The 27,319-nt window shown below is 42.4% G+C and overlaps 1 protein-coding gene across 1 annotated transcript; it reads left to right on the plus strand.

The window, feature by feature from the left end:
- Positions 1–771: 771 nt before the first annotated feature.
- Positions 772–27,319, plus strand: GNA13 (G protein subunit alpha 13). The gene is made up of 4 exons (XM_086473390.1): positions 772–1,075; positions 3,041–3,267; positions 20,796–20,846; positions 25,457–27,319. Exons 1-4 carry the CDS (start codon positions 793–795, stop codon positions 26,027–26,029), a joined length of 1,134 nt encoding a protein of 377 aa, XP_086329516.1. The 5' UTR covers positions 772–792; the 3' UTR covers positions 26,030–27,319.

The following is a 27,319-nucleotide window of genomic DNA, read 5'->3' on the forward strand; positions in this document are numbered from 1 at the left end:
TATTAAGCACTTCAAAATATTGTCTTTGTTGCTTTTAACTTAGTAACGGATAAAAAGTTCCACTTGCTTTTTATCACTGCCTGTGTACAGCCCCCGCAGGAGGCCCAGAACTGGTGGGTTTGTTCCGCCTGCTGCCGCATCCCTGGAGCACTGGAAAGCTCTTCTCAGAGGAGCGGAGAGGAAGTACGGGCCGAATCGTTCAAAGCGTTTTAACGAAACCATTTTCTTTTTGCACCAAGAATAAAAACTGCTTAGCTGGCGGGCTTTACCCTACCCCCCTGACCGAGGGCTGACCACCCCCGGCCGCTCGCCTCTCAGCTTCCCTGCCGCGGCAGAGGCGCCGCCGCCGGGACCGGCTGAGCCTGTGCCCCGTTTTCCCTCAGGCAAGCCCACCCTCCGCTCCGGTCACGGCTGGGAGCGCGGCCCCGCCGGTAACGGGGACGGGAACAGCCGCCGCCGCCTCCTCCCGCCATTTCCTCTGAGGCGCCGCTCGTGGGCGGGGCCCCCGCCAAGGGCGGGCGCGACCCGCTGTCACGTGACGCCCCCCACAGGGACGAGCCGCTTGCCGGCGCGCGGAGGGGGGGGGGGAGGAGAGGCGTGTCACGTGACGCGGACCGCGGCTGCGGGCGGGCAGCGGCGCGCCGCGGTCACGTGAGCGGGCGTGTTGAGGCGGGAGGGAGGGAGTCACATGGCAGGGTGGGGCGGGGCGTGGGGCGCGCATGCGCGGGCAGAGAGCGGGCTGGTGCGGGCCGGGCCGGGCGGCCGCTCCCCTCGCTGGCAGTGCTCGCTAAGATGGCGGACTTCCTGCCGTCGCGCTCCGTGCTGTCGGGCTGCTTCCCCGGCTGCCTGCTCACCAGCGGCGAGGCCGAGCAGCAGCGCAAGTCCAAGGAGATCGACAAGTGCCTCAACCGCGAGAAGACGTACGTGAAGCGCCTCGTCAAGATCCTGCTGCTGGGCGCGGGCGAGAGCGGCAAGTCCACCTTCCTCAAGCAGATGCGGATCATCCACGGGCAGGACTGGGACCGGGCGGCCCGCGAGGAGTTCCGCGCCACCATCTACAGCAACGTGATCAAGGGTGGGTAAGCGGCGGCGGTGGAGCCGGCCCGCCCCGCCAGGCACCGGGCCGGCGGCCTGTGGGGGCACGGCCCTGCCGGGGAGGGGAGGGGAGGGGGGGGGCGGCGCCCTCAGGGCGGGAGCGGGGCTTCCCTCGGGCCGGTGAGAGCCGCGGGGTCGCTGCCTCCTCCCGCACGGTCGGCGTTTTCGTTTCGGGCGCCTCACCCTTCCTCCCGCCGAGGACCAGCGACCCCGCGGCAGCGGTTGGGAAGCAGCCCCCCCCCCCCCCCTCCCCCCCGCCGCCCTTCCCCGGGCCCGTGGGATGTCATCCCTCCCGTGGCGGGGCGTCCCCAGCGGTGGGGGCCGGCCCGGGTGCGGCCCGCCGTGCCGCGGAGGGCGGCTTCGGCTCCTGCCGTGGGAGCAGCGGTTTCAGTCTGTCAGGTCCCCAGCTTTGGCATTTCCTGGTAACGCGATCGCAGTAATGAGCGATAATGGATGGGGGGAAGATGCACCTGAAAGTGCGTGAGGATGAGACGTGTCCTGTGCCCGATGAGGAAGAGCTCTCTGTATTTGCTTCAGTGGAAGAAACGTCGCTATCGTGTTGGAAACTAGACTGACACATCGATTAGCAGAAACTCGCATGCAGAGCCACTTTTCATAGATGCGTTGCCAAAACCTCGACACACGGTTTAGGAGCGGGCTCTGGACCTCACCACTGTCATCCTTAATTGTTCATGCTTACTTATTTTCTCCCTCTTATCTAAGTCACTCGTCAGATTTTCGGTTTGGACGGTGTAATAGTTGGACAAAGTCTCAACTGAGTTTCTTAAAACAGCAAAGCGTTGTCAGACCTCAGCCCTGCTCTTGAAGGGTGCTGAGGTCCGGTGATTCTTAAAAAAAACGATGCTTTACAAAGCTGTTTACGAATCAAGCCTGTAAAAACTATAAATAGCAAGGCAGTGGAAATCACGATCATGTATGTTGACCAGGTTATAGTTTATTAATAAAGTAAGGTAATTCCTACTCTGCAAAGGTATATGCATAGGAACAGCAGCTCTTTTTTGGAGACTGCTTTCCTGCAGTCGTTGCTTTTGACAGAAAAAATATGGAAAGAGAATGAAGCTTGAAAAAATACTTTGGCATTGAACAAGTGTGTTGTTATACAGTCATTTGTTACTACATCGTAATTTCCTTATCCCTCTCCCCATGCCTTTGCAGTTGCTTATTCTTTCTGGAGTTTTCTTTTTTTGTCAGTAAATTTAGGACTAGAATTAATGCTCTGCATTTCCTTTATGACCATGAGCACGATGTTGTTTTATTTTAAAGTCCTTTATAAGAGAAGTTTAAAATAGAGACTGTTTCTCCTAGAGAATATTTACCAAAACAACAACAACAGAAGTACAGGGAAGTCTTTAGGTGATACAACTCCTTCTGCACTTGAACAGTAAAAACATACTTTCTAAAAGTGCTATGATTTTTGTAAATACTGTCTTCATATCTCTGAAAATGTTGAAGGCAGGGATAACTATCCACAATTTGATACAACTGGATACCAAGTTCATAAGAATACAAAGACTAGGGAACCTTAAAATAAATCATCAAATGGTTTAACGTATTCTGAAATAAGCTTTTAAATGTATTTCATTTGTCTCGAATTCGTGCCGGTAAAAGTTTGCTTGGTAGCACAGATTGGGGACTTGGTAGTTAAAAAGAGTACTTTTTCAAGAGTTCACCTTGTATTATGGATATAATACTGTTGATCATGGGCATGTTTTTCTGATAGCCAGTCTGAATTTTGATACTACCTGAAAAGGTAGTGCTTTGAGTTGATTTTTCAGAAGCTTTCTGATTTCCTAGTGGTGGAGAGTCCTACTGAGCTTTGGCTGTACAGAGTAGGTGCATTGTTTGAATCTTCACAGATTTGTAGGGTAGTGAAATAGTAGATGCTGAGAAACTCTAATTGCAATGCTCTTTCATGTTGTTAAAGGTGTGAGAGTCCTCGTAGATGCCAGAGAGAAACTTCATATCCCCTGGGGAGATCCTGCTAACCAGAGCAATGGCGACACGATGATGGCTTTTGACACTCGCTCGGTCACGGTGGTGCAAGGCATGGTGGAAACGGCCGTGTTTTTGCAGTACCTTCCAGCCATCAGAGCTCTGTGGGCCGATAGCGGTATCCAGCACGCGTACGACAGGCGCAGAGAATTCCAGTTGGTAAGACTTGTGTTCCAGTGGTTTTAATTGATAATGGGTGATTCTTGTTCCTGTGTTGCTTCGCTGTAAATCGAGTGGCTTCCTTATGGATCATAAGGGTTTTTGAATGGTAGATTGTTACGCTGTGGTATTGCAGACAGATGCATTTAGCTCCCCCTTTTTTAAAAACAAGAATAATAAAGAGCTTCTGACATAATTGTCCTCATTTCGTATGTGAGAAAGCTGAGGTATAGAGGGCTTTTATGTTTTGTAACAAAGCTAGTACCTGTGCAGTGTTTCTACCATATCATTACTTCCACCCTTTGTTAACTGGTGCCTTGACTTAACAAAACAAAACCGAAAAATGGTTTGCAATAAAGGAAGACTTAATAGTAATGTGACTTTTAAGAAAAGATATGCATGGGTTAATGAGAAGAATTTAAAAACCACTCCCTTCTCTATTCCAGTTTGAGCAATCTAGCAAACATTCCCTCTGTATACTTCCTGTTTAATTTTGAATGTCTATGTTAATACTCATGTAATGAGATTTTTGTTATATGGAAGTTCTCAGCTGAAGATGGAGTATACAGTTTAATAGCGGGATTGAGCTGGAGTATACAGTTCGACAGTGGGACAGGAAAAAGAAACATGTCTTGGTTCTCAAGCTGAAGCTTTAACTGTCTGTGACAGCTGAAGTGCATTTGTTCCATTTCTATGCAAATGGTGCGAAAGGAAATGAATTTAAGTTAAACTTGCTGTTTATTGGTTCATAGACTTGTGCAGTAAATGTCAATGGTGTAGAGTTTTGTGGGGGTGGGGGTTGAGAACCTTAAAATAGATTAAATCTGTTCTTGTAGGTCTCTTAAACCTAAGTGGCTTTGTGTTTTTATGTCTTAAAAATAACCTTTGTGTTAGTGTGAGTCTGAACAATAGCTGATGATGTCTCCTGTTGAGCTATTATGAATGGTTGTGTAATCATGCTCTAACTTAAATAGGTTGTGTAAATACTCTATAAATATGTATTGCCCTGATCATGGAATGTCTTCTGGAGATTGCAGAATGGGCAGGTGCTGGAGTAGCCTATTGCCTGCCCAGCCCAGTTCTGAGCTATGTAAATAAGTTTCTAATGAGACCTGTTGCTCATTGCCTTTTGCCTTCGAAGCGATCATAAAAGGGTAACTGCTCTGCTATAGTCAAGATCCTCTTCTGGTGCAGATTTGACTTCTAGTGACGTAATTGCTGTGCTGGAGTGATCTGTTTTGAAAGCCGATAAATAAAATGGTTTTGTCTTTGATTAAGCATGTTTAGTGACTTCAGGCCAAGTGGCAAAGGAAAAGGCAGCTATTGCTATCCTGTCATCTTGAGTCTCTGAGAAGTAGGTTCTTTCTATAACTGAAGAATGTGCAGAGTTTCACTTTGAGCAGGATTTTAAGAATGTGTTCTTCTGAATTCAACAGGAAGAAAAAACTTGCTTTTGGAAATCCCTAAAGCTGTATAATGTTCTCTGCAAAAATATATATGGATCATGTTGAGTTTTAGGCAGAACACAAGAATTTTTTTTTTTTAAGTGCTCTTAGTAGTTGAATACTGTCCTAATACTGTTTTTTGAAAGTAAGGTAGCTGCTTTATTTATACTTGCATCGCTTTATTTCCTAAATCCTTTCAAAATCTCAGCCAGAGATACTTATGCCAAGTTATAAACATGAAAAAAAATAAAGCTGCATGATGTCATTGTATTGAGAGCAAGCAGTGTGATCAGTGCTGGCCAAGGGTGAAGTCTTGGTTTTACACCAGTAAGCTTCCAGTTGAAGTTATGACAAGGCTCCATGTGGGTGGCAGAACGGTGGAAGACTCCTGAAAGCAGCATGTTTTTTTGCTGTACCTGCTGACAGGCTTTGTAGAAGCGGGTTCAGAGAGTTTGGCTATGTGCTGTAACGTGGAAGGGAGGCACAAATGGTTAAGGAGGGAGTGACAGGCATACTCGAGTCAGGAGGTAGCGCAGGGGGAAGTTGGAAGAGACGCAGACAGTTCAGTTTTTTGAGTACTGACTCTTGAAGTAAGGATTCAAGGCTGAAAATTTTTAGCATTGTAGAATGGGGAATAAGAGAACAATACTGTTCTACTTCCAGTTCAACTCTTGTGGCAAAAACTGTAATGAAAGGAGAGATATTGGCAATCATGAGATGAGTAGGAGAGAGGGAAAAGCGGCATAAAAAAAAAAGTCTAAGATGCTGGGACTGAGCATAGTGGAAGATTGTTATTTGACTGTATATACTCTAACTTGTTTTCAGACTGTCGAGTGAGTTTAACTTTTTTCACTGGACTGAGTTTGACACTGCACTGAAAAACATGGTTCATCTTAAAAGAGCACAGGCAGGACTGCTGGGGAGGTGTTTATTGTGGGAATAGGACACTTTGGGGCGAAGGTAGAAGTGAGCAAATGAAGGACAGAGGCGTGAGGTAAGGGGTGAAAAATGTCAAAATCTACATAGAAATTCTGGAGGAAAGGAAGCAAGAGTGTGTTGTTCTAGAAGCCATTTGTAGCTTGGACAGATAGGAAGTACAGAGAAAGAGGGTTTAAGATTAAAATTTCTGCATCTATACGGTTAAAACTTAAAGAATGTGCATTTGTGAGAGACCATTGAGCTGCTCTTGCTTTTTTCATTTTTCTCCATCATCTTTCACTTACAATGCCAGAGACGATGCTAGGAGCTTAAAGAAACAATGTGGTCTTTTTATAGCAGCGAGAGAGGGGAAAAAACAGAACTTGGTTGTATTTTAATGGAATTAGAAATCAGCATTTCCATGCCTCGTTCACTCGAGTGACCTTCCTCATTTTGTTAACTGAAGTGGTCATGGGGATAGTCAATATGATTTATTTTCCTTGGTATAAAAATAGGGGCCTTCTGGCCACTAACAGCAGTATTTATGAAAATTAATTAGTTCACGCCTGTGTAGTGCTTTAAAACTGGGAAGAGCTAATTACAGCTTAGGACAATATATGCTGCTTCAGTACTTCTCGGGTGGTTAATATCCCTCAAATTTTATTACAAACTGAAGTCATTCAGGCGATAGTTCCACTAACATGGTTAACTAACGACTGTTTGGGCTCTGTAGCTTAGTCAGTTCCTGTAACTTGAGGTTCTGGCCATCCTCAGGCTTTCTCTCCTTCATCTACTGAGCTTGTTTCTCTCTAGTCAGGTGGCTCGCATGGGTTAGTTACAGAGTTAGTCTGAATCAGCCTTCTGACATCTAATTAACGTTTAAGATTTCTCATTGCAAGTTGATTTCTGGTAAAAATCTTCTGAAATGACTGGGATAAACATACCCATTATCTTAATTCTATAACATGCAAACGGTTTTCACTAGACATTTCCTAGCCTTTATGTTTATACTCGTGAGCTAGTCAGTGATGTGGTTGTAGAGGTTTGCTGGTCTCACAGAGAGCTGCTTTGAGGCATGGGCCCTTGGGGAGTGTCTAGTGCTGGTGCTGCAAACCCAGTAACACCGAGAAACGCGCTTCTGAGTACAAGCACCGTTGGTGCTGCTTCTCCCTTCAGTGCGTTTGCTGTGCACTTGCATGTCTTGAATTTGCTGCGAGAGTCGTTAACAGAGAAGGGTTTGAAGTAGTTTCCTGGAGTCTTCTAATTCTCTGAGAAAGGAAAAGTGGGATGAGAGCAGAGTTGCTCAGATGCATGATAAGCTTTGAATGTGTTAAAGGTTCGTTCTTGTTAAAGATAACTTTTTGGGTGGGTTTGGATGTTTGCTACCAGCAATTGCTGATCTTCACATAGATACTTTTTGCCCTACGTGCAAATTACACCAAATGTTGGTTGTTTGGGTGTTTTTTAATGCCACAAACCTGCAATGTGCAGGGGCAGTGATGACACTGTTCTGTCTGCATTTGCATAGAACTGCAGACGTAGATGATACGGTGAGGATGGTAGGATATGCATTTACCTCTGGATCCTGTTTACTTCTGTGACATGTCTGCAAGCGCTAGATCAGATTATAGAAGACAGGAAAAGGCGTGTCTTCATCTTGAAGTTACTGCTAGTTTTGCTGCAGCTTCTCTGTAGCATTTTTCTGGTGCAGAGTAGTATTTATAGTTGCTCAGTTTACTGGAAGATTGTGTTTTATCGTATTCTGGTTGAGCTTTTCTGGGTTCTGTCTGAATATTGTTGGGGCTGTTGTACACACGAGAACATTAAGTTAGTTTTACTGGAAATAATGAGTCCTGAAATGGCCGCTGCAAAGTATTAGCAAGTTACACCAGTCTCTCAGGTGCGTAGGCAACGTGTCCTTGAAATGTGCTTGGTTATAGAGTAGTGGTCCTGCAGTGGTCTGTTGTGTTCGAAGCCAGGCTGGGTTACCAGATGTTGAGGTCTTTCCCAAGGGTGGGCGCCCGTTTTATGAAACAGTTGAGGACCAGTACTTCAGCATCTCTCCGAAGACGCACGTGTGTGTCTTCAAGAGTATCTTGCCTGTCGTTCATTCAAAGTGCGTACGCCGTGTTTGTGACGCTGAATTTCAGAAGCTTTTCAACAGCTGGTGCCTGCTGTAATGTGTTGATATTCCTCCCAATACTCATCCTCTGCAACCTCCCCACACCCCTAAGTTGGAGAGTAGAGATGTCTTCCACCCCCTTCCCAGATCTCCTCTCAGTTCTGGGATTGGGTGTTGGGTTGTCCCTCTCTGTTTCTGCTTGAAGGGTGTAGGTGGTGCTTCTATTAGGACATGCTTGAGTGCATAAACCGTCGGTAGAAAGTTTCTCAGGCTGATAGAAGAATCTGCTTCATTACCTATATGAGATCCAATCAGACAGCGTTTCTGTAAGCACGTGCCTTGACTATTTGAGTACTTAGTCATATAAATCGGGGTTACTTTAATTTAAGTACAATGTTGTAATTGCTCTGAATATTGCTTAAAATTTTGTGGGGAAAACCAAAAAACTGCTCCTTTGTATGTGTTGAAATATGAACTATTTTCCCCTCTTTCCTCAATCAATAAGTCTGCCAAACATCAACTCAGAGGATGGCACGTACCCAGTGAGCATTGGCTCCTTAAAGCCCTTGGAAAGCTTAGAGCTACTTGCCATCTTTTGGTCTTTATGTGAAAAGGATTTATCAAAACATGTTGCTTTAACTGTGGAAAGAAAAGTGCTTTACAAAATTATACTTTAAAATTAGTCATTCAGATCCTCAGAAAAGACTCGGAGTTCTTGAGGATTTGCTGGTTTTCCTGCCCCGATGACAAGATAATGCTGGCTTTGAGTTTGTATTAATAAGGCTCCGTATAGGGATTAACGCTAGAGTCAGACAATAAAGAGACTGAGTTCCCTTATTCTTGGTTTGTGGCCAGAAACCCTTCAATGTGTATGCTAGTGCTTTGGTAATGGGGGTTGATTGTAATATTTTAATTGAGCTGAATGATCTTCAGGGGAACTTTTGTACTAATTTAACATAAAGTGTCATTTTTTTTAATTGGGATTAGGATTTGTGTTTCAGCCTCTGTGCGTCACTGTGCCTGGAAAGGCTCTTTCTGGGACTGCTGCCTTCCCTTTCCACCCGTCTCCCTTTCCTGCCTGCTGACTTTTCTTGTTAGCAGCAAAATAACGCAGTGTTGGGAGGGGAGTGGTCTTGTGTTGCCAATTGATGTTGTAGCGCAAGCCAGTCTGGTTTTCCTGAAGAACATCTTTGCCATAACTTTTTCTGACTGTTACTGTTTTTCTTTTTTATATTTTTCTTGTTTGTTATTATTGTTCTAAGCACAGATGTGGCTCTGGATTGAGGGGTCTTTTAGTGGGAGCTGTCTTGATGTGAACATGCTATCCCAGCACACACAAGCCAGGTCGAAGCATGATGAGTTGTCTTCCAACCAAGAGTGCTAGCAAGTTTATGGAGTCTTGTGTGCTGCTCTTAGCTTGTGTATCTTTTCTGTGCAGTTTCAGTGCAAGCTCTGAGGATGGAATTCTTAGTTCTAACTTGATCCAGATACCTGTTTATGGGGAATCACTGCTTTTAAAATGCAGACTCTCACAATGCAGTGTGGGAGCAGAGTGATGGGTTCTTGTAAGTACTCTGTCTTGAACAAGCTGTGTTGTATTGATAATCGCGTGCCTTAGTTTCCAAAACATTTTGTTGCAGAAGACTAAAAGGTGACTTTTTTGCAAAAATTTGGACTTCTGTAATTGAGCCTTGATTAAATAAAAGTAAAATATACGTGGCCTTCTGAATATGCTGCACGTGCCAACAACCTCTGAAGACTTCAGAGGAAGAGACTTTCTCAGCCTTTCACACGTCTTGAATGTGTGAACCTGTTCTCAGCAGATTCTTTTAAATTGAGGCAAATGTGTTAGATAAGCTTTTGCTGCTTCTGCTGCTCGGTGTAACGTGAGACCTCGGTACAAACCCTCATTCAGAGCCCGTTCCCTTGCTGGCTACTCACCTGCAAGACACTACACGTTAGTACCTGTAGGACTGTCTCATTACATGGCTTCACAGAATTTAATCTAGCGATGGCTACACCATTTTCTGTCCATTTAGAAATGACTTGCTAAATATAAGCCAAATCTATACTACAAAGTCCCGGTGTTCATAGCTGTCAGCAAATCTCCGTGCTGGCAAAACATGTGGTGTGACTGCAGCTGTGATCTTCCCTCTATATAGGTGAAATTAATTTTGCACCTGAGGCAAAGAATGCGGAGTGATCTTTTTCATATGTAAATGTGGGATCCTTTAGGATTAAGGTGCGATGCCAGGGGCAGTGTTGATTTGTGCTGCTGTTCACTAATGTGACCTTACTGTAACAAGACCTCAGCCTTAGAGGCTAGTTAAGTCTGCTCTCACTGACTGTTGTATTTGGATGACTGTTCTGGCTGCCTTTATTGACCTAAACTTCAGTTAATGATAAATGCTATCTATATGTTCTGAGCTCACGCTGTACCTCTTATGCAGAACTAGCAAAGTGGTAGGAAACTTAGCGTGTGGTAGCTGAGGAAGTTGCTTAAGAAAATGTGAGAAAACACGAGTGCAGCTGACCTTCCTATGTAAGAGAATAAGTCTGCTGGTGTTTCACGCAGAAAGCTAGGTAATCTCCATGCCAGCATTGCGTCTACTGGCACTTTTGTGTTTTATAAGTGTCTAAATTTAGCACAAATCAGTTGAGAAGTTCAGAAGGTGCAGAGCCTGCCCTTTTGCAGAACAGCAAGCTGCATCACTGGCGGTGCTAGTCGAGTCTAGCTGATACCAAATGCTGTCTTGTATGGCTCTGGAATATGAAGCCTCTGCTAATATCTTAAAGATGAATAAATGGGAACACAATATTAGTTAACTTGGCAGCCTCAAACAATAAATGTATTTAATCTAAAAAAAAAAATCTTTTAATAATTCTGGAGACTAGCACTTGTACGCCACAATACTTATACTCTACAAACAAAGTAGTTTGGGTCTAATTTTAATGGTGAATAAAGAAAATGTTTAAGACTGAGTCAGCAGCTGAAGAAGGTCCTAAATTATTTGCACTGTCTTCTCCACTTGCATTAACAATAAACATTAGGTAATACAATTGGAAGAGTTGAGGAATTTTAAGTATAGAAAACACCATGAGTTCTTTATCATCATAAAAACTGACAACTTCAGCTATTTCAGAGAAGAAAATTTTTGGGCTATAATAGGCAGTGAGCTGCCTTTTACATCACTTAATTCACTGTACCATGCTACACACTTCTCTGTCGTGGTCATTTATGCCTTAAATGTTCCCAGCGCTTTGTAGTCGCCTCAGTTAAAGTACATGGAATATCATGCTACTCTTCAGTGACTTGACTTAACCAAGGAACTGAAAAGACCCCAAATTCTTTTTATGGATGAGAGGTACAGGAATGCATCCTCACACATGAGTTTCTCTATCTTTTCCCTTTGTTTAATGATGCCAGAGAAATAATTTTAAACAAACCGACAGGAGTCTCAGCAGGCTGCCTGGGAGCACTTTTTGCTGGGCCCACGATGGTGTTTGATCACCCGCTAGTGACCAAATGAGAGAGGATGCAGAATTTCCAGGTGAGAAAACACAGTGCACTGGCACCGTCTGTAATTCAAAATATCGACACAAAATAATATGTAAAAAACCACAAAAACAAAAACAAAAAACCACAAAGCAAAAACAAACAAACAAACAAAACCAAACCAAAAACCCCCAAACTTGGTGCAGGATGATCTACTAAAATCTTACATCAGGATGGTATTGGGACCTTTAACTGTTTTCGTATAGTTGCTCTAGTAATTTCTAGTTTTTCCTATTTTTAGTTAATTTCTAGTATGAAATTCTACAAGCCATGTGAAATGTTTTGCAGCCTTTTGGATGTTGTGGCTGTCCAGGGAGTCTTGCGTACTTTACTGTTGCTTCGAGTGCTTTAGACACAGCTTTATGTTTCAAAAACACTAACATTCATGTAATGATACATGCCGATCTTCCACCGAACCTAGTAAATTGTTACTGAATTTTGTCAGATAGCTTGTAACAAAAGCTGATATATTAGTGTGTCACTGGTTGCAAAAAGAAATACCAGAACCTAATTGAAATGGATTCTGCTAATTGAGGCAGAGGAAGGAACTGGAAAGCATTTGGTCATCTGGATTTCTCATGAGGCTGAAATAGGAACGAAATGTACTTTAAAACTGAATCCTTGGGATACTTCAGTGCATGTGCTGGTATCTAGTTTAGAGTTCTGCTTTTGAAATGTTGAGATTTAGTTTACAGACGATGCAATAATGGGCTTCTCAAGTATCTTGAAGTTCAATATGGCCAGTTTTAGTGCTGCTGTGTTTCCACATGCCAAATATTTGTCATGTTTTTGGGAGCCTTTGCCGATCTCGTACAACTTGGAAGCAAGCAAAGCCCTAAATGACGGATGGCAGATTTGCAGACTCACTACTGCCTCAGTGCTAGATTAAATGCAGTTTGAGTTGCAAACACATGAAGTCATGGAGCCAGTGGGTCAGTGCACTGAAAGAAGAGCAAATGTTTACAGTCTGGTTCCAGTCTTCAAAACATCTGAAGTTTATATAGATGCTTCCCAGAGTGTAAATAGTAATTGGGAGGTGGCTCTTTCGTCTTGGTTGGTGCGTGTTTTCATACGACTTCTAGGTCTGCGTGTCTGTCGTGATTTGGAATATTTGTTTCATCAATGAAATTTAAAAATCTTTTGCAAAGTATTGATGTCTTTCCTGGAGTAAACTTTCTGGGAGAGAAGTTTGGATTGTAAATACTTACTGAGGGAGAGAGTAAAAAGATCTTTGAAGAGAGAAAGTGTGCCTGATCTTGTGGACATAGCCTAATTTGCTGGTGTGGATTAATTTCTGTTCAGGTTCTGGCAAACAGAAGCATGTTCATTAGATGCTCTGCTGCTGCGTGTGTTGTGTCCCATATGCCATTTATTGCGTTTCTTAACTTGGCTCTGATCTCTGGAAGGGACTTGAGTTTGCTTCCTATTTGGAAGCACTGGTGATCCTAAGGAAAATGACATGCCGGGATAAATGCTGTGTATTCCTAGGGTTTTTTATGGTGGGAAAGTCTCAGCCGACTTTTGGGATTTGCTGTTGAGTTGTACGAACAAAATATCACTTCATACAACTCAAAGCTATGCAGTTTCTTAAAATTCTCATCTCTTCACAGAATGTGGCACATCCTGGTTTCCAAGTAGTCTTTCAGAATTAGTTGGAAATATGATAATAGTGCCTTGAATGGAAGAAACCGTAGTTCTCTAGGCTTTAATAGAACACTGTTTCATGCCTAAAAGCTGTAGTGAATTTTCATATTTTTAAGCAAGTTTTGTTAAGAATCTGACAATTACAGCCCTTCTTCAGGAGAGGGGAGGGATACCCAGCTAAGAAAAAATAAATTGGATTTCTTCCCTCTTAGGAAAATGATTAAAAACTGGAACAGTTTGCTCTGTGGTATACTAGTATGCAGATTAAGTTCTGTTTAGTGCTTGATCATGTCTTCATTTGGTTAATTGGGATGGCATGTTATATCTGAAACCTTGGAAGTGCTCTGCTGATTGGAGAAAATCTTGAATCTGAATTGTGTGAGTGAATGAGGCACTTTGAAGGGTGGTGCAAGGCTGAATTCAGTGCAAGAAGGAGAAACAGCTAATCCTGGAGCCTTATTGGAAGTATTTCGTTCTAGACAGACTCGTGTCTGGCTTGACTTGCCTCCCTTCTTCACTCGCAGCTGTTGGGGTGTGGCAGCTGTAGCAGATGCTCCTGGGTACCCAACAGCTTGCAGATGCTGCCGGGCAGGAGCTGAGGTTGGCGTGCTCTGTCTGCCTCCATTTGTTATCCGCACTTTGAGAATTATGGATTAATTGGATTACACGGTAAATAGGGGATAATAGATTAAAGGGATATTATTGGGTTAAAACCCTTCTTAAACCCCTTCACCTTTCTTTGTTAATGCCATTATGCAAGATAAAAATGTCAGTCATGAAATAAACTCAGTGTGATTCTTCCCTTCCTTGGTGCTTTTGTAGCTTCATGCTATTGAGCAGCCTCCACCCAATGTGATCCAGCTGCTCTCAACACAAGTTCTGCTCTGCTACCAAAAGGTTTTATGAAAGATTACTTCTATGAGCCAGGACTTCAGCCTTTCCTTTTTTTGAGGACAGAGAACTGGGTTTGTGTGACCAAATGCAAGGCGGGTTTCACTTCTACACCGCGTGATGCAGCTCTGATTGCTTTGAAAAAAGTCAAATACAGCTCGAGCTGCGCGCAGGAAGTGCTGAAAAGAGGAAATAGGATAGTGCTCAGAGGTGGGATGAGCTGTGACGCGTTCGTGACATGTATGGGTGGAAAACAGGATTGTCCTGTACTTCTGTATAAGCAAATGTAGCCTGTGCCTGAAACTCCCCAGTCTTACAAAGAAGCGGCAGTTAATCCCAATGTACTTAAATTTTATCTTTGAAACTGGGCAGATCAGATTTAAGTGACTATTCAAATGGTTGAGCTGGAGAGAAAGAAGCTAGGAGATCCTGAAATGTCTGATCTGGACATACGGAGTCTGTGCTTTTGCCCTTTTAAGGCTGGTCCGTTCGTGCTTCCACCGGCAGCAGGGCCATTTTGAAGCAGTTTGCCCTTCCTTCTGCGGGAGGGGGGGTTAGTTTAACACGGGGCCGTTGGCCAGTCTGCACGTGGCTGTAATCATGGTCCTGTGGGCCTAAACTGGGACCGCTTTGTTTTGGTGGGAGTGCCAGTTTATGCTGGTTTTAACATAACTTTGGCTGTAATTAACGCTAGAGAAAGGAAACCTACTTCTCTCCAGGAAATGTGTTTTGTGTTAGCACACTCTCAAATATTTTGACCCAGACTTGCAGTTTGGTAAGTAAATGTACTGTTGCTTACCTCAACACTTTTCCCTAAATACCTTTAGCACCCTTATAAAAAAATTAGTTATCGGGTATGCTTATTGTAACCTCCTGGAAGACTGTTAATAAAATGGCTGCTGAAACAGAGAGCACTGTATCAAGCGTTAGAGCAGCAGAGTGGCAATTGGGAAACAAATTGTTTCCCCTCACTGTAGGAGATGCCAAGAAATTGTTGAATTGTTGCTATAAAGTAGAGAAAGTATCTGTTTTTTAAATTTAGTTCCTTGAATAACCAAGTTATAGGTATGAATGTGTGGAAGCTTTGTCCTATTCTGTTGACTGGGGCATGTTTGAAAGAGGAATCCTCATTAGAAAGCACTGGGACGAGTGGCTGATGAGAGAAGTTAATTTGTAGAAACCTGAAAGCTGTGAAGGAGCTAAGATGATTTTATTTGACTCCAGGTCTGAGGCCAGTAGAAGCAGCCAAACCAGTTCAATGTCTTGACATAAGACTTGGTTCAACTTCTACTGGTCTAACAACCAAGACAGTTGTGGATTTGAGCTCAACAATATAATAAGGGCTAGGTGCATTCAGGGCATGAATGTATCATCTGCCTCTTGTGTGTGATGTTATGGATGTCCCTTGTTTGGGTGGAGGGGGAGGAGGTTGTAGTGCTCTCTAATACCTCTCCCGCTAGGAAATCTGCATTGATTTGACTAAAGCATTTCTCCATTAATTATCTCTGTGCTTATTACTGAAATTTCAGAAGGCATCTGGTGAACCTTCAGTAGCAGCAGTATTGATTTGCAGTCAGTCGTCTTTTGAATCAGCTTGGGGTAGGGTGTCAAGAAAATAAAGGTTAGAGCTTCTTTTCTCTGGATTCTTTGCCAGAATCCTCAGATGTGGATTTATCTGGAATAAGCCTCTAACAGAAAAAAACCCTATACATAATGAAGTGTATGCCATAAGGATTACCAGGGTGTTGTAAGGTGCTGAATTTTAAGGCTGTGGTTATTCCTCCATCATCTTTCTTCCTTCAAGCTGCTTTTCCCGTGTTATGGATGGTTTGGTTTGGTTTGCGTGTCAATGTAGGTATGTACATGCCAGCCTAAAAACATAGTACTTAGCTGTTCTTATTAAAAACTAGGCTTTTAAAAAAGCTTTTCTGTTGTTCTTTTTGTTTGTTGTGTTTTTGTGGTTTTTTTATTAAATAAGATAGGAAATCTTTGTTTCTCATTTCCCAGAAACTCAGGTAAGGTCAGGAAGAGAAAATATTAGGTGGTTCCTATAATTGTAATCTAGAGTTACCAGGTTGTATTTCCTATTTTCTTTAAATATCTGATTTATTCTTTCAGATACTTAATAAGTCTTGTCAGTTCAGTATGTTCCACTGAACTTGCAGCCAAAGTAGACGGTGTGATAAATTGTACTTTTTTTAAACCTTGGGATGACTTAAATCTTTTATTTGATGCTTTTTCTCTCTTCTTTTTTTTAAGTGATTGCTATTGGAAAAAATGTAGTGTCTGTGTTGCCCTAGAACAGCTAAAAAGCCATTTGGCTATGCTAAGGTTTCAACAAATCATATTTAGGTTGCTGACACTGTTTTCATGGAAACCAAATAAATTGGTGCCACTTCCTGGGTTTGAAAGATGTGTTCATTTGTTGTGTATTTCATGTAATCTTCTTTTTTTTTTTTTTTTTTTTTTCCCCCTCCCCCAAAATATTTTTGTGGTTACTTTGCTTTAGGCACTAAGTACCAACATTTCAGACAGTAATCTTTCTGTGTGCCATGTTTTGTTTATAAATGATAACTGATCTGGTTTACTTCAGAGGACCACAGGAGCAGCTCCAATACACCATTGCCTTACAGGTAAATGACCAATACGTGCCATGATCCTGTCATTGTAGAAGTGTGTTACAGAAAACTTGAGAGGTTTCATTGTACAGGTGTGAGCAAGACTGGTTATAGGGGAAGCTCCAGGAAGTACCTTGATAAGAATATGATTTGGTTGTGTTTTCTTGTAAATCACTTGTATGTTCATGATGAAATGACTTGGCTTGGCTTCCTTCAGTAAGGATCACAAGACTCCAGGAGGCACACAAGCTGTTTTGAATCAAACCTTTCTGAAAATGGAATACTTGACAGTTATGAATAAAGTTATTTAACAGTCAACTTCCTGTGGTTTACAGGCAGTTCTGAATCAGGAGGAGGCTGAAGGGCTGCAGCTGAGATGCGTATACTCCATCTGAACGAAAAAGGGCATCTTCTACAAGCAATCAAAGTGATTGCTTAAAATCTGATATTCTGATAACATTGATTTTAATACTGTATTAAAAGAGCAAAAGCGCAGTCACCTGACACTGGAAGATCTTTGAAGCTGATGGGTGGGCCCTTTTTTCTGTTGTGTTGGTGTGTCTTCAAGAAGTTTGCTTTATTGCAGTGTGTCGACACGCGTAGGAGAAACGCGCTCAAGCCAGTGTTTGACTTTGTCAGTTCTAGTGGCATCCTTGGGCTGTGCTCGAGGTTCCGTAGAAGGAAGGGGGCAGCCAACGAGCAAGGCTCAGCGGGACGGGTCCTGCAGTGTAGCAGGTTGCTGGTAACCTGCAACCACACTTCAGAAGTTTGTAGTTCAGAACCACTCAACTCTAAAAACTACTTTAAAGGGTTCACCTGCATTTAAAAAAAACTCCAAAAGTTCACCTGTGACTGATTTAAAACCTTCACATCACTCTTATTTTCTTAACTAGATCTTTAATTTAGATTTCAGTTGTAGGTACTCAATTGAACATAGGTGTGAAGACAATGGGAATGTAATGGAGAACTACGAAGTTTTTCTAATGGGGACAGATCCTGCAGTTTCTCAGCCTTCTCTTGATTTTTGTCCTTGGCGTGACTCCTCCGTGGCATGACGGCAGCAGGTTGACTGCTGCAACAGCCACGTGGCAGGGGATGGACGTGGTGAGCCACACTGGAGTTAGTGGGGCATAGTGGGGAAACCCAGTTTCTTTTTTCTAGTTGTCTGGGGTAAACCAGAGAGTTTACAGTTTGTCTAAAGGGAAATTTTAGAATGCAACAACTGTCTGAGGAACACAGACATTTATATATAGCCGCTGTCATCAGTTTACAGAGTGAGATCTAGTTCTGTGTCTGATATTGAGAAAAAGTAGCCTAACACAGAAGCTGTCTTTGGAGCTGTTGTCGTATAGGGTTGTGAATAGATTGTTTTCTTACTTGGTTTTAACAATTGCTGGCATTAAGGCTTTCCTTGGGTGTTGTGTGGTGGCTTTTTCAGTGGGTTTCTCTTCATTATTGCATAAAATACATAGGTTCATCCGTTTGGAAAAGGTTCAGAAGTCTTGCTTGGTTGCTTTGTGATGCTGCCTTTTTGAAGCTTGTTTAAAATGGGTCAAAACTCTTCAGTTCTATGGTAATGCATTCTGATAACGATCTGTTAGTCGTGGTAGTTTGCTGTTCAAGAGTATCTGAAGTTAGCAGAGCTTAGCCCGCTCATACGAAGATATCCAGGTCAGATAGAAAATTACCACTAGTCAGGGCACTGGCTTGTAGCTGTGTGATATGGAGGGGTGTCTGGCATGGGATGGCAGAACAGATAATGAATTCGAAGCTATTGTGAGTTCTTGATGCCATGCAAATCGGTAAAAGCCAATGATGGAACAACTTTTATCCGTAAATATGGAGTTGAGTTGTGTTGACAGCACTTGCTTGGTGTGTCGTGTTAGTTGTCTGAATAGATTTTCATAAGGGAAGAACCCAGTGACTGAGCCGAAGATGTGGAGGAGGGAAACTGGTATGTCACTGCTTTTTTTAAAAGTATTGTGCTTGTAGCTGACTGGTTTTGTAGTTCAAGTTCTTGAGTTTCAGAATGGCCACCTTGATATTTGACTGCCATTGACTTTGCTACGTGACAGCCTAGAAAGCTAAGCGGTCTCCTCGGAGTGCTTCCTGGCAGTTGCTGTGCTGGATATGTGGCTCTAGAGCACTGCTCTGGCTGCAGGCTGATGTATTTTGCATTCGTGTTTTCAGGAAATCCCCGCTTTTGGGAAGCTGCTTCTGGAGGTGTTTTGTGACCTTTACAGGCTGCGGCTTACTTGTCTGCTCCAACTGCTCAATCTGTTGCAGTAGCAGTAAGCCCGAGACTTAAAGGGGAGGTAGTAACTCATGCCTTCCAGTACTGTGGAGTTAATGCTTCTTTAGGGAGTAGGCATTGCTGTAAGTAGTAGAAAAAAAGAGCTGTCTAAAATTAAAATATGTATGCATGCGCGCACACACACACACTTGCATACTTACAGCCTCTGAGGCCCGGTTATTCTAGAATAAATACCTCCCCTTAATGAGTCTGAAATCTGGCTGATTTGTACATAGTCCTGTGGGGGAAGAAGGGTTGCCAGCTCCTGTTAGGACCTAAAAAAGAAATTAAATCTGACCTTAAACTTTATTTTGTCTTAATATTCAGCTACAGACAGTGGTCTTAGTACTTCGAAGGCCTGAACTCTGATCCTGTTACTGCTGCTTGGGAAGCTTGATGGATTTGTGCATCAAGGTTGTGTATTTTTATTTTCTGTGAAATAGAAATGCTCTTCCCCATACACTCGCTTTACAGGATTGAGGCTAGAATGGACTTCCGAAGTGCTGGAAATAGGTGTATGTGTAAAATACTGCCATCATTGCAAACAGTTGCTGCTGTGTGCTGCCAGGCTTTAAAATGGTTAGTGTTACTGCTGCAGTTTGTCACCCTAGAGAAAATTGGTACTGTTAAGCCAAATAGAAAGTGAAATAAGGTAGTAGAACTGTGTTGGACTCTTTCCCTGCAGGTGTGTCGAGCACAAGGCATGTTTCAACCCGAGTCCCAGTCTTGCGCAGTTAAAAGTTGGTGTTTGAATTGCACACAAAAATCTACCTGTATTATGTAACCTTTTTTGGTAGCTGGCAAACGTGCAAAGGTACCTGGCTTATGTGTCTGCCAGAACCCTTTTTGGACTGTTACTTACACTACCCTCGTGCTGCTCAGATGACAGTTTAATGCTGAGGTTTGATATTCTTCCTAGATAAGTTTTCAGAGTTCAAATTCAAGTGAGGAGAAGGCATTACCATCCTGTCCTGTCCTAATTCACTTGTCTGGCTTTGATATAGTCACCCCAGCCTTGGATGCTTCTTGAATTTCTCATCAAGAAAATTCAGTCAGAATTCTTGCTCTTCCATCCACAGAGTGAAAACAGATGGTTTCTTTTCTGTATTGACTATAGAGTAAACAAGTTACAGCTTGATAGTCAGGAGTTTTTGAAAGGAAGCATGTTTCTGCTTCTGTGATGATGCTGAGAATCCTAAGAAGGTACTGCTTTCCTTTGCAATAAATTCAGTCTATACGTTACCTGTTGCAAGTGAACCCAGGTTCAGCAGCATCCTTGTAAGGGTTCTTCCTTAATCCCGGCACCCTAACAGCTGGGAGAGTTGACTGTAGTTCAGGCTTACAATAAAAAAAGTCTTTAATTCTGCATTACTGGAGGGAATAAAAACTGCGGTTACTATTTGCAAGGACAGTGATGGCTTGAATCCAGATGGTCACCTGGGTGGTGGAGGTGAGATCACGCAGTATGGCAGCACGGAGCTCTGCTCGTTACTCCCAGAGTAAGGAGTTCTTGTCCAACTTGGTGTCTGATAGGAAACTAGTAAAATGCTGCTTCTGTTGTGGTTTCTCATCATTTTTCTCAGTCATTCGCTGTGCTAAGGGGAAGTACCTGTATGAGTGGGATTGTATGGCAATGCAGTTGTAAATTAATTTCTCTCCAGCGGTTAATCCCTGTACCTGAATGCCTGTATGTTCAGACTCTTCGGAGGCCTAGAAGAATCTAGTGTATCTTTTTGTAATGAAAGTGTGGTGGCTTCATTGATACTCCCTGTGGATAACACTGTAGGATTTATTTAGCAATTCTAAACTTGGAAAGAATGTAGCTATTACAACTTTTATAAAATTGTGCTTTTAAGCTTAAATATTAACTGAGCGAAAAATGAAATGTCAGTTTTATTCTTAGGATGGCTGCTTAAAAAATGATAGTGATTAAAGCTTAAACGCTTAAATCTAGGTTTTGGTAAATTAACTGGACTTCAGAATGTAAACTGTTGGGGTCAAGTGTGGCACTTATTTAAATAACTGTTTGCTTTGTTTTTAGGGGGAATCCGTAAAGTATTTCTTGGACAACTTGGATAAACTTGGAGAACAAGTAAGTTCTTTTTCTTTTCAGTCTTGAGTTTTAAGTAGTCGTCGTGATCTCTAGGTTTCAAACAGATGAAATGTAATTAGTGTCTGCTCAAATATCTTTGGTTAACTTTGGCTATCCCCTTATCTCAGCGGTTCATCTCTGACATGTCAAAAACACAGGGCAATGCAAGGACCAAGAGACTTTCTGTAAATAAAAGTTCTGTAGAAATTGAACAAAAAAACAGGTTACAAAGGCTTGTCCCATCAGAAGGCTGTTAAAGTAGCACTTCAGCACTGACTGATATCCAAAAATGACTGCTTTTGGTTTTACGTATCCCGTTAGGAGCGCTGAGTTAAATCAGTGCCCAGGTCAGTGGTACCTTTCTGTAGTATTTGCTTTAAAATAAACAGACTTGGTACAGAATAAAATCTGCTGCTGAACCTGAGTTCACTTGTAACAGGTAATGTCCAGATTGAGTTTACTGCAAAGGAATGCATGCCAATACTCGTTGGTCGTGCATTGCAGAAATGGCATGTGGAAAATGTGCCTTTAAAATGGGATGTGAGCTTGAACTCCATGGGGAAGCAGTTTCTCCATCGTCATTTCCAGCTGATGGCTAACAAATGATGGAATCCAAACCACTTTGATTGAATCCTGTTATGTCAGGCTTAATTTAATTTTTCTTTTTCTCTTTAACAGATAAAAATTTAATTTTAAGCCAGACTATTTTTCTGCTTTGAACTGTCGGTTTTCTAACTGGAGCACTGGTAGTCATCTTGCAGAGTGCATAACGCTTCCCAGATACCTTGCTTGAGAATTTTGATTTGGTGTTGCGTTCTAGGGCAATAGGAGAACTGCACTCACTTTAATGAACAGCTAAACTTTCTGCTAATGGTGCATTTAGCATGGTCTTTGAATCCAATACCACTTTAGTGTGGAAGGGTTGGTGGGTTTTCTCCACACATTTGCACACATTCAGGTAAAGATTTTTGCATCTTCTTTCCAAGTTCTTTACTTAGAAACCTTTGCACATTCTTTGATTAAAGCATGAAACTTGAAGCCGCTAGAGTTCTTTATATTTTTATATAAACACACAGTTACTGTAGGCCTGATGTTGCTGTGGGAACACTGAGCTCTGAATTACAGCTTTTCCAGTTTAAAGTTAGACCAAATAGTCTTGAGAGACAGAGGGACTCTGCAAGATCTGCTGTCGTATTAGGTCGTTGTGGAAAAAGCATTAGCTAAGTTTTGTTTTACAGAGTGAAAGATTTGGTAGGTTCTTCTGGTTTATTCTTATCTATATGCAAGATTTGTCTAATGATTATTTCCCCAAATTGTATTAATGTAAGTATTTGACTGTTCTTATCTGTTATCTGATACAACTGGGCTGGCCTGCAACTAAATAACTTATAAACGGATAGACCTGTGATTCATGTGGCTCTCACTGAAAGGGAGCTCATGATAACAGCGCACAGAGAAAAGAACTTAATGTTCAGATTTAATCAGATCAGCAAAATAAGAGGAGCTGGCTGGCATATACACACGGGATCGGCTGGATTCCTTGCAACTATTTGTTGTTATTTCAACTGCCAGTGCAGGCTAGATGTGTTCAGAATATCTCAGAGACATTGCTTTCCATGTTGTGATTGGATCTTATTCATGCCTTAAATTCTAATTTTAACTAGGCAAACAGTGATGTAGTAGTGAAAAGAGCTACCTGGTAACCAAAAGAAGTCCTTTAGAAGAAAACAAACTGTAGTGAATTTGAGGAAGAAGGTAATTCAAGAGGAAAGCACATGTTCTGAGTCAATATCAGTATGTATCCTTGGGAAGAGCTGCACAGAAAATAAAACAAAAAAGCAACAAACCTCTCTTCCCCCACCCAAGAAAAAAAAAAAAAAAGAGTGAAAAAGAAAACAGTCGACATAAAAGATTGGGCAAAGTGTAGAAAAGGAGAGTGTCCTTGGGGGGCTTGCAGGAAAAGTACTGACTGAGAATGGTGAAACATTGAAAGGACTTCAAAAATAATATTCGGAGTCATCCAATGAAAATATTCACTTAATGCTCCAAGTCTCCAGATACGGAGAATGGGATCAACAGTGAGAAAGGGGCTAGTTCAGAGTTGCTGCAGTGGCAAGCTGCTAGTAGCCCAAGGATCGGGGCGTGAGGGAGAAAACGTCGTCATCCTTCAAAAAAAGAACTGAAATAGGTGGAGGTTTCTCAGGAGTCGTTGTATGTAGTTTCCTGTAGCCAAATGACGGCTGTGTATGACTTCCAGTGCACTCACTTGCAGACTGTTGCATCAGAGTAGCCATTACCTGCTGTAAAACATGGTAGGTCTTCTGTTCTTGTAGAATTTGAAAGAATTTTATTTGTGATTGCAAGTGTGGAAGGAATTTTAAATGAGTAATACTCGAGAGGGAATTTGTCAGGAATTCTAGGGATAAGCTTCTTGTTCTTGAAAGCTTTACTGAATAAACATTACAGGCCAACTGCCATAAGAGCTTGCTTTGTGCTCTTGTTTGAGTATTGAAGGTATATATGGCTTTGGCCATTACATGAATTGATTTTATTTGTTTACTTTAATAATTTTAGGCACTCCTGAGCTTTCCTAAGACTTTCTGGTTTTGTTCTGAGAACTTGAGACTAACTGCCTGAATAACAAAAGATTGTATGTCCCTGTTTGAAAGATGGAATAAAGGTTGAACCTGTGACATTCTCTTGCCTTAATGTTAACCGTCAGCTTTACTGAAAATCCCCTCACATGTGCCCAGTGACATTTGATACAGTCATTGCTCTGTTCCTCTTATTGTTCTCCCTCTCTAACAATTTTTGCTAGAAAAGACACAAGATAAATGTAACAAAGCAAAAAAATCTTATTACCCTTTAAGGTTGCTTTTTAATCAGATGGGGGGGGTGGCAGCACATGTCTGTTGCTCAGTTTGACGAGAACATAGCCCTGCTTTAGCAGTTCACCTCTCCTGCAGATTTAGGTGGTGTGTGTCTGGGATCTGTAATAGCACTACAGCAAAAAGTGCAGGGTGGGGAGCCTGTGCTTCAGAGAGCTGCTCTGTAATTCGTGCCGTGATAAAAATCAGTGCCTTAGTCATGGGCAGCTGGAATAAAGAAACCCGGGAGTTCAAACAAAACAGTCTCTCTCTGGCTGGTTTCATTTTGAGCTTACATAGTAAAGCAAAATGATCCTTGAGTTTTTGGAACATTACACTCAATTCATCTTTTTTACAATCGCTTGCTTAAAGGCTGTGGATCAAACTTGCCCAGCTGCACTGAACTTGAAATACCAGTATTTGAATTGCCATGTAGTTGTGTGTTTGTGCCCCCCGCCCCAGCTTACTGGTTGGATCAGACTTCCTGGACCATGGTCTTACACATCTGTGTAAAAGCTCCAAGTCTGGTAACTGGCACTGTCAGAGGAAGATCGTGGATTATTCACTAAAAGGAAACTAAAATTCCAACCTGAAACCTGAATCACTCTGAAGTGAGAAATGCTGGAAAAAATGTAAGGAAGAGTTTCCATAATAAATGAACAACAAAGCTTTAAACTTCAGCGTCAGCCAGCTGTCTGTTATAGATGCGCTTTTTAAACAGCAGAAAGACTTGGACCATATGCAAAAGTAATTCTAAGAATGAAGAAATCCCTAATACGAGCCTTGAATTTCACACTGTCGAAAGCTGACTAATAAGAATTCCTCTTCCTGTTAGCGTCTGCATCCGTTGATGATGACTGTTTCATGTAACAGTCGACAAAATAGTAAAAGACCACTTATTCTGCCTATTTAATTCTGGGGGAAAAGGCAGGGTGGAGAGCTTCAGGGTACAGCGCTCTCAGGTGCCTGCTGGGCCGTACTGCTGGGAAGCGGCTGCTGTCCTCAGCTGCCCGTTTCTCCTCCTGTTCTGCTGACTGCACCGTGTGTTTCGGACACAGGCGGGGGGAGCTCGCAGGTGCGGCCCACAGCTCATAGGAGGGGTTTGGGGGGCTGGTACAGCAGGATGCGAAAGATCCACGGCACAAACACCGCCAAGTTGCTCAGGTTTTAGCTTTTCTGGCGTAATTGATCGCCTTAAAACTTACTTAGTGGAGCAGCACTTTTTTCTGGAAGCAGCTGTGGGTTATGCACGAGCACGTGGGAGGGACCGGGTGCCCTTAGCTAGAAGGAGCTACCACTGTGGTTACTGATTTGAGAAGCCTGGTTTAGACCCTATTTGCTGCCTCGCAGTGTTGGCAGCCAGCGTGTTTCCCAGCTTTGTGGGAAGAGGATGAATGAAGCATAAAGTCATCCAGAATGAGGGAAACTGGCATGAGGAATTGATGGTACACCTCTCCCGTTGTTTATGGATCCTTGTTAGGTGGCATATGGAAAGCTTCAGTTCTCTGGGTACATGTTTTGATGTAATACTGGGTGTGTTTCCTGCTTTGGACTCTAGATTGTTCCAAAATGCTTTAGTATTGGCATATAAATATACATACATGTGTATGTTTATGCAAAACCTTGTGCTGTTCCCTCTGCAAGCTCTTCTCTCGACCGCTGGTCAGCTGTGATCACCATGCCTGTGACTTGTACCCTAATTGGCAAACTCTCCTTTTTTTTTTTCTTTTTTCTTTTTTTTAGGATTATCTTCCCTCACAGCAAGATATACTGCTGGCACGAAGACCCACAAAAGGGATTCACGAGTACGACTTTGAAATAAAAAATGTTCCTTTCAAAATGGTTGATGTAGGTGGCCAAAGGTCAGAACGGAAACGTTGGTTTGAATGCTTTGACAGTGTCACATCGATACTCTTCCTTGTTTCCTCGAGTGAATTCGACCAAGTGCTCATGGAGGATCGGCAAACGAATCGCCTTACGGAATCCCTGAACATTTTTGAAACAATAGTCAATAACCGGGTTTTCAGCAACGTCTCAATCATTCTCTTCTTAAATAAGACGGACTTGCTTGAGGAAAAAGTACAAAAAGTGAGCATCAAAGACTATTTTCCAGAGTTTGAAGGGGATCCCCACTGCTTAACAGATGTCCAGAAATTCCTGGTGGATTGTTTTCGTACTAAACGCCGGGACCAGCAGCAGAAGCCCCTTTACCACCACTTCACCACTGCTATTAACACAGAAAACATCCGGCTAGTTTTCCGTGATGTTAAGGATACCATCCTTCACGACAACCTCAAGCAGCTTATGTTACAGTGATGTGCAAAAAGACGTTTTTATTTGAGTAACTTTTGTGTGTTGTTGGTTTTTTTTTTTTAACTAGAAGTTTACAGCAGGAGTAGAGAAATCCAGATCCTGTCAGACTTCTTGATATGTGGCTAAAAGCTGCTGCTGAACACATTATTGCCAATTTCTGCAGAAATTCAGGCTTAATCTCTTCCAGTGTAGCTTCAAGTTGACTCAAGTTGTAATTTTATAGCAGACCTATGTTTAAGTTACCTGTAAAGTGATAAATTTGATGTGTTACGAACATGTATATTATCCTAGCAAATTAATTCCACCTTCAGAATTCCAAGTCCAAACTTCAGTGGAATTGTTGCAGTTGTTAGACTGTGGCATTAATTTAAGGGGGTGAGAAACTTTTCACATCTAACTTCATTGTGAAGACTGTGATACCATCGCTGACTTACGATTTCTCAGGTCTATTGTTGGTTAGAAATCCCATAAATCCCTTGCTGGAATCATCTGTTTGAAGCTGGGATTCCTGGGTGTAACGTACTTCCTGTTCAAGTGTAAATCTTTGCATGTGCTTTGACTAGGAGGTGCTTTAAAAGTATTTTAAGGTTTGGGAGTTTCAGACATATCTGGCAGGAAGTGCTAACGCAGGCAGACGTCTGGTGACGAGGGATTAGAGGATGGCAAAGTACAGGGTTTCACTCTTGCGTTGTACGTACGTCGTAGAGCCATGGCAAAGCACAGAGCACTACGATACAGTCCTCTTGAAATTCGGATGTGGGAAGGGGGAGCAAGCTAAACTTGTATTTCTTATCTTCACTAACCAGATGTTACGTGTAGGTACCTTACCTGTTCTTGAAGCGCTTTAATATAGCACTGGTTTATTTTTACTTTCTTCATGACTTCTTACAGTGTGCCTCATCTTAATCAGTAAGCATTTGGTGACGGATAGAAGTACTTGCGAACCTAAGTGCCTCCTTGTGTTCTGTCCTCCTACAGTATTTTCAGTGGCCTTATGTGAGCATATGTGTTCCCAGCAGAGGCCTTGTGTAGCTGACACCATGAAGATGAATGTTTTCTTCTGAAAAAAAGAACATGTCACAGCAGAATGTGCTGCAGCTGATGAGGTTCTTTCTGAGACTTTCCAATTGAGTTTAGCAATCCTAAGTGTACTTGAGCCAAATACTTTGCACAGCATACTCCGGAGTGCTGCTTGTGACTGAGAAGATTTTACCAAAAGTTCCATTGCGGTTTCATTTTTATTTTTTTTAGGGGGGGTTGTTACCATTGCCATGTGATTAAAAAAAAAAAATA

The sequence above is a fragment of the Leptosomus discolor genome, chromosome 15 (genome assembly GCF_034619465.1).
Source record: "Leptosomus discolor isolate bLepDis1 chromosome 15, bLepDis1.hap2, whole genome shotgun sequence".
NCBI classification, from domain to species: domain Eukaryota; kingdom Metazoa; phylum Chordata; class Aves; order Leptosomiformes; family Leptosomidae; genus Leptosomus; species Leptosomus discolor.

What these genes read in the sequence shown, in the direction of transcription:
- GNA13 (XM_086473390.1), top strand. Translation starts at nt 793, where the DNA reads ATGGCGGACTTCCTGCCGTCGCGCTCCGTGCTGTCGGGCTGCTTCCCC. An exon ending in CTACAGCAACGTGATCAAGG is followed by an intron (nt 1,076 to 3,040) that starts GTGGGTAAGCGG and finishes ATGTTGTTAAAG; the next exon opens with GTGTGAGAGTCCTCGTAGAT. An exon ending in TGGATAAACTTGGAGAACAA is followed by an intron (nt 20,847 to 25,456) that starts GTAAGTTCTTTT and finishes TCTTTTTTTTAG; the next exon opens with GATTATCTTCCCTCACAGCA.